The sequence below is a fragment of the Phocoena phocoena genome, chromosome 20, assembly GCF_963924675.1.
Source record: "Phocoena phocoena chromosome 20, mPhoPho1.1, whole genome shotgun sequence".
NCBI lineage: Eukaryota > Metazoa > Chordata > Mammalia > Artiodactyla > Phocoenidae > Phocoena > Phocoena phocoena.
This window is the reverse complement of record NC_089238.1, coordinates 15,964,668-15,979,573: the sequence shown is the minus strand read 5'-3', so window position 1 is coordinate 15,979,573 and position 14,906 is coordinate 15,964,668. Positions and strand designations below refer to the sequence as shown.

General features: G+C 55.7%; 1 protein-coding gene across 1 annotated transcript; it reads right to left on the bottom strand.

The window, feature by feature from the left end:
* Nucleotides 1-333: 333 nt before the first annotated feature.
* Nucleotides 334-14,364, bottom strand: DMKN (dermokine). The gene is made up of 12 exons (XM_065898347.1): nucleotides 13,966-14,364; nucleotides 13,504-13,695; nucleotides 13,326-13,385; nucleotides 12,668-12,841; nucleotides 9,591-9,638; nucleotides 9,355-9,402; nucleotides 6,767-6,823; nucleotides 6,402-6,449; nucleotides 4,192-4,263; nucleotides 3,174-3,197; nucleotides 3,018-3,085; nucleotides 334-424 (listed from the first exon to the last, which is right to left on the bottom strand). The coding sequence occupies exons 1-12, from the start codon at nucleotides 14,362-14,364 to the stop codon at nucleotides 334-336; spliced, it is 1,281 nt and encodes a 426-aa protein (XP_065754419.1).
* Nucleotides 14,365-14,906: the final 542 nt, after the last annotated feature.

Genomic DNA, 14,906 nt, shown 5'->3' with positions numbered 1-14,906 from the left:
GTGCACGCTTTGCTTAAACTTCTCCCAGGAAGACCTCTTGGATTGAGCCCACTTAATTCTGATCTCTCCTTCCATCCTCTAACCCAAATATTTATTAAACAGCCATTTTGACTCCTGGTACTAAGGATTCGAGATGGACAGGGTACCTGTCCTGTGAAGCTTGTGTTCCAGTTAAAGAGAGACAGATTACAACCTAACAAAAAATTAGGAAACAAGATCATTTCGAGAACATGACAAGGTCTGTGAAGAAAATAAAACAAGGTGACATGATAGCGATTGGGTAGGTGTCCTCGGTTAAGCTGGCTTGGGGTTTTGAATTTAGACCAAAAGTCGTTAAAGTTTCAACCTTCTGAAGATCTCGGGTTCCAGGGACGGGTAGCCGCGGTGTTCCTCGGGAGCCTTTCCCGGCAGGTCCAGGTTGACACTGGACAGGGAACCAGAGGCAAACGGTGCTGAGCCACGCCGAGGGGATGTTATTCTACAACTAATGGAGCTTGTGGGGGATTCTGAGCAGGGGAAACTCCCTGGCTGCCGTGGGACAATGGACGTTAGGGGAAAATCGAAAGTCGGAGGCTCTGCCATGAAGCTGCTTCAGAGGCTCCGGCAGGACAAAGGGGAGGCCTGCCGTTTTATGAGAGTCCTTTACACCTGAGGGCCTTAGCCTGTGCTTTAAATTTCAGAGGGTGGCTTTCAGCCTTTTGGACCAGGAACGTCCCAAGTCCAGAAACAATGTTGACCACTTCAGCTTCTCCCTCAGCCCCTCAGGGACTGGCACGTGACGACCCGAGGTCCAGCAGTCTGTAGCCCTCACCCCACACCCCAGGAAGCCCGCTGTCAGTCAGCGGGAAGGACTGAGCCTCAGGCCCCGGGACGGACCGCGCTCTCTTCCCTGTGGCTGTGAGGAGGTAGTGCAAGGCCCTCCCTTCCCAGGTGAAACCCAAGATGAATAGAAGGCAGGAGCCGTAGTTTAAGGACAGAAGTGAGAAGAGGATGCACATCAAGTTGGTTCCCCCGAGTCCTTTTGGGGCCCGACTTCTTTCATTTATTCATCAACTGAGGCCCACCCTGTGCCAGCCCCTGGGCTAAGCCCTGGGAACGCAACAATGATCAAGGCAGGCAGCGGTCGTGCCCTCGGGGAACTTGCAATCTCTGAGGGCGTCACTGAAGCTGGCAGGGTGCTTCCCGGCCTCCTTTCACTTCCTGGGTCCACGAGAGGTGGTCAAGGACCTCCGAGGTGTCAGAGAGCGGTGGGGCCCCTTAGTTTAGGCTCACTGTGTGGGCTTGGCGGGACTTTGCTCAGAGACTCTAAGCACAGACTCCCCGCCCCGTGCCCAGGGCTCCTCGGCTGGTGATCAGCCCGGGCTCAGCCTGCACCCCAGCTTCTGGCTGTTTCCTTGGCGCATGAATGGAGTAGAAGGTTTTCACCACCCTCTGTCTCCTGGAGAGCCTCTACGGCACGTGACAAGGGGCTGGGTACTCGCCACTCCCCCCAGCTTCCTAAACACGTCAACCCAGACTCACCCTTGTCCACACCTTGGTGTGTGCACGAGGCTGAGTCTGAGGCGTATTCTCTGCCGGTCCCGCGCTCTTCCTTCGCTCTTCCTGCTGCCCCGCCCTGACCCTCCAGGATGGGTCTCCTCTCTTGGAAGAGTCCCTTAACTCCCACCTCCTGACTTCAGTAGCTCCCCTGTGGCTTTTTCAGGCCAGCGGAACATCCGTGACTGCTCCAAGTGCAGTAAGCCTGCTAGTCACATGTAAATTGGGCAAAGATGATTCTTCACAGATGGAGAAACCCAGGCCCGGTGAGATCCGCTACTTCTCATCAGGACGTCCCAGTCTTCTCTCTCTCGGCCCATCCTGTATACCCCTCTCAGGAAGAAGGCGAGTTACCTGCCCCTGAACCTCCCTCTTCCCTCCTCCCTGATCCAGGCCATCAGTGTAGTATTAAAGAATAAAATTTGCCAAAGTTGGGTTTCCCTGGTGGCGCAGTGGTTGAGAGTCCGCCTGCTGATGCAGGGGACGCGGGTTCGTGCCCCGGTCTGGGAAGATCCCACATGCCGCGGAGCGGCTGGGCCCGTGAGCCATGGCCGCTGAGCCTGCGCGTCCGGAGCCTGTGCTCCGCAACGGGAGAGGCCACAACAGTGAGAGGCCCGCGTACCACAAAAAAAAAAAAAAAAATTTGCCAAAGCCTTAGGGAAACAAGACTCATGTTTTATTTCCACAGAGAAACTCTAAAGTAGGACACGCCTCCTGAATTTCTGTCATGGTAACTTCAGGTCACAAAATGGAGCAGGTGAAGCAATGGCTGGTGTATCCACTGAGACTGACGGTCAAGGAGACACCACAGTGGGTGGGAGGAAGCAAGGGACAGACAGATAGGCACCCAACCTTGAAAAAGCAGGTGTTAGCACCCATACCAAGAGCTGGGGGAGGGGCACAGTCAGGTCCCTTGATGACTGATGGTTTTCAGGGCTTCAGTCGCAGTTGGAAGTGATTTTCTAGAAGACAAGAAAAGAGAAAATGGTAGAACACGGCCACTCCTAGAGCTGCTGAAACCAGGCATCCTCTCACCCAGCTTCTGCACCCACAGTTCCCTCGTGTCCTGCCTATGTCACCTGCGGTCCCCTCACTTTCACTCCTCCCTAAAACAAATATTACCTCTTCCCCACCGGCGACTCGCGTCTTTCTGCCTCTGAGCCTTTAAACCCGAAAGGCTCACCTCACTACAGTCCCCCCCGCCCCACCCCCACAATGCCTATCCTGTTCCCGCTGCTGTTCTCTGGCCCTGCCTCTGTCAGGCCACCACCCAGCACTCAGAGGGTGTTCCGAGTGTTCTAGGTCATCTTCTCATGAGTCTTTCTCCACACCCCACGCTGGGGTCTCCTCCTTAATACCTTTAGTGTGTCCACCCAGAGCAAAGGGAGTGCCAAGCCCCCAGCCCTCCCTCCCCCCGCCCACCCCCGGGGCGGCGTGCCTCAGCTCCTGGCTGCAGCCTTGCACAGCTCACTGACACTCACCTACCAAAACTTCGCCCACTGCAGGAGGCCAGGTCGCGCCCGGGAAGCCTGCAGGACGAGGAGAATGTCTGAGTGGACAGAGCACCGTCCCCGGCACACCCTCCGGCCTCAGACCCCTTCTCTCACCAGCCGGATTTTCTCTGCCCCAGTACTTACCGAGGACGAAATCGTGACTCTCCCCTGTAAAGAGAAGATCAGAGGAGGTGAGGTGAGGACCTCAGTGCTCTCTCTGGACTCGACCATGTCCTTAGGGCTCAGGAAGGGCCCATGGCGGGGACAGGCTCAGATCAGGATCACCCCAAAGGTCCTTTGGGTCTGATTGTGGCCCTTCAGCCACAGCAGATATCTCACCCTGAGTGCATTTCACCCAAGACGATATTGCATATGGTCCCTGAGCACACACTGACCAAGGGGAGTGAAAAGAGGAAAGGTCGGTCTCCCTCTGCCTGCTAGGGGGATAGACATGGGCCACGAGCAATGGGCAGAAGTGGATGCCCACAGGTAGTGTTAACTACATCTTCACCTCCTTTCGGTCAGCAGCTAGTTTCTGATCTCTCAGTAGAAGTCCTCTCCCCAAGGGCAGGGGCTTTATTACTCTGAGAGATGGAGGGATAATTCTGCCTGTTTGTTTGTTCGTTTCTAAGCAGACTAATTAGCACGTACATTTACTGAATTTATCAGATTGTTTTCTTTGCATAAAACAAAATCGTCAAATTGTTTTGCCTGTTATCTCCTTCGTGAAAGGAAGCGTTTATTTTCCCACCAACCAAGAGTTTCTGGGCTGGCCTCCTCTCCCCAAGAAAGGTCAGCAGACAAAGGAAAGCTGTCTGTCTGTTTTGCCGTGTGCCGTGTGATTTTTTTTTTTTTTTTTTTTGGACCCTTATATTCTTCACTGAGAGGATCTTGGGTCCCAGTTTTCTCCATGGCAGGTAATGTACCCACGGCTCCCCTAGAACCTTTTCTGAGTGAGTGGGTGTGAACCTTCTACCCTTCTCTTCCAAACTGCTCTCAGGGAGCTGGAGTCCGCCTGCACAGGGGTGGGGAGACATGACTATCAAAGTGAACAGGATTCGGCCTCAGCTAGCCTACCCAGAGGACCTTGGCAGTGAAGGCCTCCCCCGTCACCCCCAGGCAGACCCCGTGCAGTGGGAGTCAGGAAGGTAGCAAGCCTTACCTTAGTGGGGATCTTGGCTGAGTACTGCCCCCCACTGGCAGTAGGGTGTGTCTGCTGGTTATAATGGTAGTTCTGTGGAAGGAAGCAGGGGGTGGGAGAGAAGGGATGAAGGCATTTTGCTCCCACATCCCGGCCCTGGCTGGACCTTTCTCAAAGCCCCTGCCTCCTCCCCTCCTTGTGTCATGTGTTTTCTTGTACAGAATCTCCTTGAGCCAGAGCCCACGCCCTCACCTCGCTTTATGGTCCCAGCCCAGATGGCCCTGCCTCCCTCGTCCCCCTCCACCTCTCCCAGCTCCTCAAGTGTCCCTGGGGAGGTGAGGCGAGGAGACCAAGGAAAGAAGTGAAGTCTGAATCAGGTGGTCGGGTGGCAGTTACGTTAGAAGTTACAGCTGCCGCATCTTGGCATACTGTACCAGGCTGAGAAAATTACAGAACGGGGGGCATGAGGAGAGAGAACTACAGATTGGCCACACCCGGGAGCAAGGCTGAGAGGAACCAGGGACCTTCTAGGGCCTCCTGAGGGAGGGGCTCACCTGACCAGCACCGCCTACCCTCCTCTGGTCCGATGACGCACGGATGCGAAGGGAGAGGGCACCACGGTGAGGGGGGCTCCGTGGTGCTTCAGGCCTGGCTGGACTCTCGAGGCTCCAGCATCCCACCACCCAGGCTCTGCCCTCCCTTTAGAGCCCCAGCATCCCGCCTGGCCCACCCCACCCCTCTCAGTGGTCTGTGATAAGCGCTGCCTACAGAGAAGGCCTGGAGGAAACTGATGGCCCAGATAGACACAGGACAGATTTCTACACTCAGCATTGGGCAGCCAGGGTAGAGAACGGGTTGGCAACACCTCCGCCACCCAGGCACCTGGAGCCGGAGCTAGAATAACAAATGAGCGGTACCCGCACAAGCTCCCGGGGCAGAGCTGGGCACCTCAGCCCCAGCCCGCCTTCTGCCTGCAGCAAACCCTGCTCCCCTCATAGGCCTTTTAATCCCTGTTCCCAAATGCTGTTCTCTATATGGTCCTTGGAAGGATGGTCTGTTATTCATAGAGGCGAAGTGGAGTACGTTAGGTTAGCTCTGGGTCAAAGGAGAGAAAGGAAGGGGAGAAATACAAGAAAGCAGATGGAGCCCCCTTAAGAAGCACTGCAGATGCGCTGGCCACCTCCCCTGCCCCAATTGAGGCAAGAGGAAAATCTCCTCAGTAGGAGGGAAGTTTAGTTCCTGCCATTGTCACTTCTCTACCAGAAACACACACACACACACACACACACACACACACACTCTCTCACTCACACTCTCTCTCTCTCTCTCTCTCAGGGTCAGAATGTTCTTCCCAAGTCTGGCTTAACTCTCTACCTTATCCATACCTGAATTCTAACCGCACTACTAGGCCTTACACCGTGGGCACAAACTGGTAGACCGCAGGCTTCCAGACATTTTTTGCTTGGTCCACATGTTTAAATTAAATTAGTTGAAAACCAGATTTCTAGCTTTTCTTGAAAAATCAGACAATGTGGCCCCATCTGTCCAGCCTCACGTGTCCACATGGACAAGTGAGTGGGCAGCCCTTGCCTCAGTGCCCAAGCGTCCTGATTTCCGAAGGCCACCGGCCGTGCGGAATGGACGTGTGGCCTTTGACAGGACCCAGAGGCCCTGCCCATCGAACCCAGATAATCAGACCCCCTGCAGCTGCCTGCACTCGACCATGACCCTCCGTCCTCCCCCCATGCACACTGCCCTCCCGCCGCCCTTCAACTTTCCTCCCTAGTGACCCCTTTCCAGCCCTGAGAGTTGGCCCCCGTCCCAGGTCCCTCCCTCTTCCCCACCCCATGGTCCCCTCCACCCGCTCACAGCAGCTGTGGCTTCCCCCAAGCCAGGCCACGCCCAGCCGGCACAGCAGCAGGCGGAGACAGTGGCTGGCTTCAAGATCTTGTGCCTATGGAGGCCCTAACCCTGGACCTCGGCTTTTATCCCAGGGAGGACCTCCCACTCTGCTCCTTCTTCAGTGACCCACAGCTTCCCTCTCCCATCCCACCTCCACTGGTGAGGCGTTGCACAAAGGGAGGAGAGTGGGAAGGGAGGGAGGCAACCCCCCTCAGCAGGAATGGGGAGGAACCGGAACAGAACCTGCAAGCCACTGCCCAGGGCCCAGAACCCCACGTCCTCAGAGCTGAGCTTCCCAACCCTGAAATGAGGGGTCCCACTGCCCTTACCTCAGTAATTGCTTTCCAGTTCAAGAACGGAGTGTTGTGTTTGAACTTCTGGAGGGAGAAGGAGAGATGAGTGGGCCACGAGGAAAGAGAATTCCAAGGGTGGAGGGGGGCAGCTGGTTGGGAAAGTTTGGCGCTGGGTGTAGTTTGGGGTTAGATAAAGATAAGCCTACAGGAGACTGAGGGTGTCAGCATTTCTGATGGCATTGGTGATAAGACTTGGGTGAGATTACCTATCTCAAAAGTGAGAAGAGGGGGAATTTTGTGACAGGTAGGCTGGAGGGAGGGGTAGCTGCCTTGAGGGAGGGAGGGGAAAGGGACAGGATGACCAGGATCCTCAGTTCTTCAAAGACGGAGAATTCTCCTACCTCCCAGAGTCGACTGAAGTAGAGGAGGATGCGAGTCCTGAGGTTTGGGATTTGGTTCTGTGGATGAAAGTGGGGAACAGGTGAGCAGGGAGTCTGACCCCTGCTCACCTAAGCCCCTCTGCTCCTGCGACCACCATTCCTCAGCCTACAGGATTCACTGTGACTAAGGTCCAGGGGGAGCTGGGTGTCTTTAGGGACACCAGAAAACTGTTTCTGGAAACAAGGAGAGAGAAGCTAGGTCTCTGGAGCCACTAACCACCCCTCCGCCACATACACAGCACACGACACCATTCTTCTCTAGCCCCGTTTCCCCCGCCAGCCTCAGGCAGAACACAGCTGTGGCAAAACCTCAGGACCAGAACCTGCCCCTGACATTCCCACTTTTTCACCTGCCATGCCACCTCCAGCCCATCTCCCAAAGCTGTAGGGCTGAAGTCTCCCCTTCCTAACCCCTCCTGGAACAACAGTGGAGATGTAAGAAAGGAGGAGACACCAGGAGTGTGGGACAGCTGATATTTATTTCAAGGACAAGCGTTGAGATTAGTGGGGAGACAGTTGCTTCCCTGGTCAGGGGGGCTTCCCTGGTCAGGGGGGCTTCCCTGGTGGCGCAGTGGTTAAGAATCCGCCTGCCAATGCAGGGGACATGGGTTCGAGCCCTGGTCCGGGAAGATCCCACATGCCGTGGAGCAACTAAGCCTGTGCGCCACAACTACTGAGCCTGTGCTCTAGAGCCCACGAGCCACAACTACTGAGCCCGCGTGCCACAACTACTGAAGTCCGTGCAACTAGAGCCCGTGCTCTGCAACAAGAGAAGCTACCGCAATGAGAAGCCTGCGCACCGCAACGAAGAGTAGCCCCCGCTCTCCGCAACTAGAGAAAAGCCCGGGCACAGCAACGAAGACTCAACGCAGCCAAAAATAAAAATAAGAAGTAAATAAAAATTTTTTTAAAAAAGAGAATGGGTTGGCGCCCCCATCCACCTGGAGGTCACGGGGTGCGAAAACTCCTCTGGTCCTGAGCAAAGAAATAAGTTCTAAGGGGGAAGTCAATGACTAGGAATTCAGGGACTAGTGGACCAAGCCAAGGGTAGATTGGACCCCTGCTCCGGAAATCCGCAGGGACCTTTTGGCCCACGGCTGTCATCGGGGCAAATCCAGAGAGTCCAGCTTGGGCTTGAAACCCACCCCACCCCCATACTTGCCAGGAACGTTTGGTCCCCCGTCCTTACTCCTCACCCTGGTTGAAGTCCTCGGCTGCCTCGTCGCCCCTCCCTCCGCCGTGAAGGAGCTGGGGACGCTCCATCCTCTTCTCTTCCCACCTCTGTGCTGCCCCTTCCCTAGGAGATCCGATCCTCGGGGGAGCCACCCCAAATTAATGCCGCCTGACTGCAAGCACTCCCCTTACTGCCCCCCTGGATGTGCAAAAACGTTTGGCTGTCAGTCCTCTGGCCCTCTGGGAAGTATCTGTGTGTGCCCTGGTTCTCCCATCAGACCCTAAGTGCTCCATGCTCAGGGGCCTGGTCTCCCCGTGGTCCATGGTAGGGAGTCTCACCCCTGCCAGAGACAGTTCTTTACGAAACAGAACAAAACAGTCTATTTTGTTCATCCAAAACAGGACTCCGCTGTAGCTGGGAGCTTCTGCATCTCCTGTCTTTCACTCCCCACCTTACTGCCAGAAAGTGACATTCCTGAGGGCTGTCCCTTTGCCTCCCCGTCTGCCACCAACCCCCTCCCTCACAAGTTCTGGAGGGCAGGGGTCCTAGTCTGCCTTCTTTTACGTGAAGGGTCAGAAACTACACTGCTCACAGGAGCCAGGCGGGTGGCTAGAAGAACTGTGGTGGGCGGCGGGAGTCTGACCACGGGGGAGCGAGTGCCCACGGCAAGAAGCAGCTGCCTCTCGAAAGAGGGGCCCGGTGTTGCCATACTGTTCTTTAAAAATGAATCAAACAGTCAGTGGGCCTTCACCTCCTCTCTCAGTCCACACCCTCTGCTCTGGAGGTACATCTGCTGTTCTGGTGTCAAATCAGCCTGGCCAGGGCTTCCACTGCAAGAGGAAGGGGTGGGCGGGGAGGAAGGAGAAGCAGGTTCTGGGCCCCAAGCGACTCCTAACATTACATATGTGCAGGGCCCGGACTGATGGCCCCACCAGGCTCTCGGCGTGTTCGCTTGCTTTTCCCATCTCTCTGGGCATCAGTCCTCAGGTGGTCTTTTAGCTTCGCCTGATGATTCGGTCCGTCCCCTACCTCTGCCTCTGGTTCCTGAGGATTAGGCCTACTGACTCTCCCCTTAACCTTCTGGTGTCAAAGGGGAAACTGAGGTTCAGACCAGTTCAGGTCTGCATGTTGAGACATGAAAGAGGCCCATTCCCTCCTCGTCCCCCCACTCCCAGCTGCTTGCAAGTTCCCCCTCTCTTTTCAGGTCTCTGCTGTCCTTCCTCCTTGTTTTCATCTTTTCTTTTTAAAGCACTGGCTGGAATGCTGTCTTCGTGACCATCATCATTGCTCCCTGGCTCACCAAGCAAGGGTTTAGCTTTCTTCTCTATATCCCTTCTCCCACAAAGATCAGAATGAATGGCCTTCCAGCCCTTACCTTGTTGATGGTGTCCCAGTTCATGAAACCCAGCTTGGATTTTAAATTCTGCAGAGAAGAAGAAGGAGAATGACCAAATTGGGTTCATAAGGTAATTGGCTCAGGGCCCCAGGACAAGAGAGGTCAAGGGCCACTGCTGACAGTCATTATAGAAAGAAGACTTCAGCCTGTGGGACCAAGGGACAGAGGTTTGATTTTGCAAAGGAGAGCGAGCAGAGCACTCTTGTCGAACTCACCTTCCAGAAAGTGTCCAAGCTGAAGAGCCCAGGAAACGTCTGAGAGTTCTAAGGGACCGATGAGAAATGGGATGAGAGTAAGAACCCATGCTGTGAGCAGGAGGCAGGGGCAGGAGATATGGGTGTCGGGGCGGAGGCAGGGGTTGCTTGACACCACGGTCGCAGCCCAAGGAGGAGTGACGTCCTCGTTCACCAAGACGTTGGTTCTATTGACAGCTTCCCCTCCCCCGCTAGACCCTTGCCCCTGGGTGGGGAAAAGGGAACAGATGGTCAAGGCTCTACATCCTGTCGTGCATGCCACCTATCATCCCACTCCTGGCCCACCCTTCTCCGCCTCTGGTCAAGCCACCTTCTCCTCTTCTCAGCACAGTACCTAAGAGCCCCACATCCAGAAAGCCTTCCTGGATTGACTCGCTACTTGCTCAGCAGAATAACCCCACCCAGTCCCTTGAATCATATCCATATTCGTGTTCCCCCCCCCGCCCTGCCCCCCCAAACACTGCTAGTAGCCAATATGTAGTCCCACTGTGCGCGGGGGCACTGCGCCTCCACCCACCGCTTTCCCACGTGGAGGTGCCTCCACTTTACAGATGGAGAAACTGAAACGTAGAGCTGTCCAACAGCTTTTCTCAGCATCTGTCTCCGTGTCAGACCCCAGTGTTGGGACTCTGAGCCACCTTGACGTGACTATGATGCAAAAGCGCTGCAGTCACTGAGGGGGGTGAACAAGTTAGGCTTTGCTGTCCCCATTTTACCCAAGAGGGAGCCTGGGCTCAGAGAGGTTAATCGACTTGCCTGATGACACACAGATGACAGGTAACACAGCTGGCGTCTGAACCCCCATCTTCTGAATCAAAGTTCACTGCCTTTCCACTTGTCAACCCTGCCTTCTTAAATATGGTTTAAAAAAATATCCCCTTGATTATTCTGTCATTTTTGTCTGTTTTTCCACCTCACCATATATTGAAGACTTTGGTAGTATAAAACTAGAAATAGAATTACAAACTGGGAGAGGGTTTCTTAAAACCTGTCTACCCATGAAAGGTTAGTATCCCTGATATGCAAGGAGCTCTCCCGAGAGCCTTCCAGGGTGGCACCACTACCCCTCGCCTCCTCCTCCCCGTTAGGCGTGCTCCTCGCCCTGTGGGCCCCACTCAACCCCCCGGGGCACGGGCTGGCTGCCTCTCCAGGATGCCTGTTAGAAACCAGAATCTCAGCCCCAGCCCAGCCCTGCTGAATCCGAATCTGTATTTTCACAAGACCTCTAGGTGATTCCTGTGAGCCTCAGCCAACACTTCCTCTGTCAGCACAGCAGTTGCTGAAGGAGAGGCAGATTTCCAGAATAACTAGGAGGGAAATTGTACGCTCTCGAAACACTGTTTCCAAAGTCCTTCAAAGAAGTCACCTGAATACTGTTTACCCGCAGGGTAAACAATCCTGTTTGGATTGGTTTTCATACGATTTTTCACAGCCCCATCTGTGGTATAAAGTGAGGTATATCATGTAAGGATCTTCAATAATTGTTACTTCGGAGCTGGCTAGTCTTTTTAGGAGCATGTGTTTGGTTTCTTCCCTCTAGATTGTAAATTCCCCAGGGAGGGATTTGGGACCAGAGCTAGCCTTAGGAGGGGGGGGGCCGGAGCGGAGTTGCATTGAGGAGGGCACACAGCTGCCGTGATGAGCTGCCGTCACTGCAAGTTCGCCTCTCACCTGACCCCCCAGATTCCCCAGACACGTGGACTTCACTGCGTGGATTATCGCACGGTGGGAGAGAGAAAGAGAAACTCTCATTTCCCACGAAGACACCTAGTCCAGTCCCCAGACTGCAGCATTTTAACTCCGTGGCTGGCCCGGGTCCGCCGACCCGGCGGCAGTCAGCCCGTTCCCCGCCCATCCCTCAACGCCTCTTGTTTTCCTTCCCACTGTTCGGGGCAGATCTGCACAGACAAGCCCTCGCCAGGTGCTCACCTCGGGTTTGTTCCAACCACTTCCACCCCTGCTACCCAAGGAGGAGCTGGTATTGTATCCCAGCAAGGGAAAGCGAGAGTCCATGTGGGGTCTCCAAAGGGCTTGGAAGGGCCCAAATCGTTCCCCAAATAGGAAGTCATCCCATAATAGGCATTACGATATTTTAATGCCCTGCCCAAGCTCCACACTGTCCCATCTTCAGCCGGTCAGTCACAGAGGGAAGTTATTCGGGGCACGGAGAAGGGTAGGTGTGGCCACGTGTATTTGGAAATGTGGGGTAATTGGGGGATTCTGAGCTGCTGCCGTCCAACCTCCACTTCATGCCAGGGGTGGAAAAGCCACTGGAGACCAACTTCATAAGAGCCGTGACCCTGGCACCCTGGGGCTCCTTCGGCCCTCCTCCTGCCTCTCCTCACCCCTCACCCTCTCCTGGAACCTAGAAAGTGGAAGGGACCCCTAGCATCCTTACCTGGGAGTAACCGCCTTGATCAAAATTTCTAGAGTTTTCGAAGGGTCAGTTGTAGGTGTTGGGGGAAAGCAGGTAGTACAGGGAGCAGTAAATTAACACTTGGCTTGTTCTTGCCTGAGACCCTCCTCTTGCCTGAGACCTTTCCCAGACCCCCAAGGAAGCCAGCTGTGCCCCCTCTCAGCAGGACCCCTGATGGGAGTTCTACCCCAATCCGGCTGCCAGGTAGTGGTCCCCTCCTGGCCCTCTCACCCCTCACGTAGGGACACTGTTTTTGTTAGCGTCCACACCTCAGCTCTGTAAATGTCCTTAAGTTTCCACGTGCGGTTCTGCCCCAATCCTCCTGGGAGCTTCCCAAACAAGTGTCATGTTTCCCTGTGCCCACCTCTCTTGCTCCATCCACTACCCCAGCTCTAGTCCAATTGGCCAAGTGGACACGCCTGCAGAACTAGAGGTCAGACAGGAGACAGGGCATCCCCGGCACCAGGGAGCGGATGACGAGGGGCTAGAGTGAGCACAGTAGGCAGGGCACCTCTTCTGGAAATTAGAGGGCACATGCAAGCCACACTTCCTGGTGAGGCTGGGAAGGTGGGGAACAGAAGCTGAGGGAGCCCAGGATGACAACTCCGGTGACGCCACCTACCCTGGGGCTGGCAGCATTCAGGAAGACCTCGGAGTGGGTTTCCTCAGCAGGGCCCACCAGGGGCCCCACCTCTGCCTTCAACAAAGGGGAACTTACCCAGTGGAGCCCAGAACTGCCACCGCTGCTGCTGTTGCTGCTGCCGCCACTGCTGTTCCTGCCATTACTGCTGCTTCCCTGAGGGTCAGGAAGAGACCAGAGTGAGGTCTAAAGATGAGGACACCAAGATTGCTTTCCTCCCTCCCCGGCCTCCCTTGCTCAGGAATATTTCCCGCCCAGTCTGAGGGGAGCAGAATTTCTGCAGAATGCCCCAGGTTGTCCTGTCCTCTTACCCCAGAGTTGCTAGAGCTTCTACCTGAGCCAGATGGTGGGCGGTTGGTGCATTGCAGAGGGAAGGGGACGGGTGAGGTTTGAGACTTCAGTCAAAGCCATCCCCACAGGCCAGGCTCTCCTGCTTCCTTGGCTTGGCTTTCTTTCCCATCGCATCTCTCTGCCATGCCCATCTCACTCTTCCAAGCCTCCTCCCCACACCTATCTCTCCCCTGTCCGATCTGCCTCTTCCCTCAACCCCTCCCCTGCCCATCTTTCTTTCCTCTTCGTCTCTCCCACTTTCTATCACACGCCTCCAGACACCTCTTCTTCTCCAGACTCTTCCTCTTACCTCTGCATTTGGGTTGTCGCTGCTTATCCTTGAGCCATAAGGAGGTTGGGCCACAGCTGTCTGCAGGGAGGGTGAGACTGAGCATGGGATCGGGAAGGACACGGGGGAAACGCCAAAAGTGTGGGCTTGAAGGGAGGGAAGTGGCAGGCATCAGGGCCAGGGTGATGTCCTGATGTACCTGAGTGTTGGTCCCTAGGTTGAATGCCCCTCCATAGCCTTTGTGGCCCCAGGAGCCTCCCTGAGAGTTGGTCCCAAAGCTGCCACCTGAGTCTCCAGAATACACATGGTCCCAGGGAATCCCTGGACCTCCAGGATTGCCTGGAGAGCCAGAGGTGCCATGGCCTCCAGATGGAGGCTGCCCATTGGTTCCCTGCAAGAACAACATGGCCGCACTGAGTGTGTGTGGCCCTCTCACTCTGGGATGGGGTAGGACAGGCAGAGCAACTCAGATAGAGGAGCCACAGAGAGAAGCAGGTGGAGAGAGACCTCAGGGTGGTGGGGGAGGGATGCCTAACATAGAAGGAAACTGGCCCAGACAGCCACCAATAAGGGAGCCCTTCCTCCTATTAACTGCTTCCCAGGACTCTCAACCCAGCTGCGCATAGCCTCCCATTTCCACACCTGGCTTCCAGCCACTCACCAAAGCACCGTTGCCGCCAGGCATCCCCTGCCAGGAGCTGTGGGCAGCATCCACTCCGTGCTGAATGACATTCTCAGCCTGTCTGCCAGCCTCACTCCCAGTGTTTCCAAGAGCATGGGCCGCTTCCTCAACCCCCCGGGCGAGAGCATCCCCCACGCCGGGGCCCATGGTCTCCTTGACTCCAGAACCCACTGCCTCTCCATCCCCTCCGCCAGTGGCCTCCCCGACTCCGTGCTTGACGGCCTCTCCCACTTCTCGTCCAATGGCCTCTCCCACCCCGTGTCCAGTGGTCTCCATGGCCCCTGCTCCAGAGCTCCCTCCACTCAGCAGTAGGCCAGCCTCCCCACTGCCCAGGCACAGGACCAGCAGGAGGCAGGCCAGACACCCCTGTAGCTTCATCTCTGCCTCGTTCCTTCTCTCCTGAGTGCCTTCTTCCCACCCAAGTTTACTCACTTGCCCTTTCTCTTTCCCTGCGTCTGCGTGCCCTCCTCCCTTCTCTCCTTCCTTCTGACTTCTCGTTCTCCCTTCCTCTAGGTCTGCAGCCTTCTCTCTCCTTTCCCAGATGTCCCTGTTTTCCCAGAGCCCTTGTCCCCGCCGCTACTCCTTATACTGTAGCTTGGAAGAAGGTGGCAGGGCTGGGCAGCCCAGAGTCCCTCCCCCCAGTGACTCAGGCCCAGCCACCCATAGGTGAGCTGTAATTGTGAGTCTGAGAGCCCGTGTCGAAACAGAGAGGGAGCCCGTGCATCAGGGAGGGAGGGGGAAATGGGATGAGACTGGTGCCAAAGTGTTCCCATTTCCCAACCCCAGGAGTCTGGGTCGCAGGGTAGGGGGTCGCATCTGAGGTGATAGGCTGGTAGTATCTCCTAGAGGCGGTGGGGTGGGGGGCACTTAGGAGAGAGAAATCAGGCAGGACCTCATCAGGGGGGCGAGGGTAGGGAACC

What these genes read in the sequence shown, in the direction of transcription:
- DMKN (XM_065898347.1), bottom strand. Translation starts at nt 14,364, where the DNA reads ATGAAGCTACAGGGGTGTCTGGCCTGCCTCCTGCTGGTCCTGTGCCTG. An exon ending in GCGACAACCCAAATGCAGAG is followed by an intron (nt 12,842 to 13,325) that starts GTAAGAGGAAGA and finishes CCTGACCCTCAG; the next exon opens with GGAAGCAGCAGTAATGGCAG. An exon ending in GAGTCACGATTTCGTCCTCG is followed by an intron (nt 3,086 to 3,173) that starts GTAAGTACTGGG and finishes CTGTCCACTCAG; the next exon opens with ACATTCTCCTCGTCCTGCAG.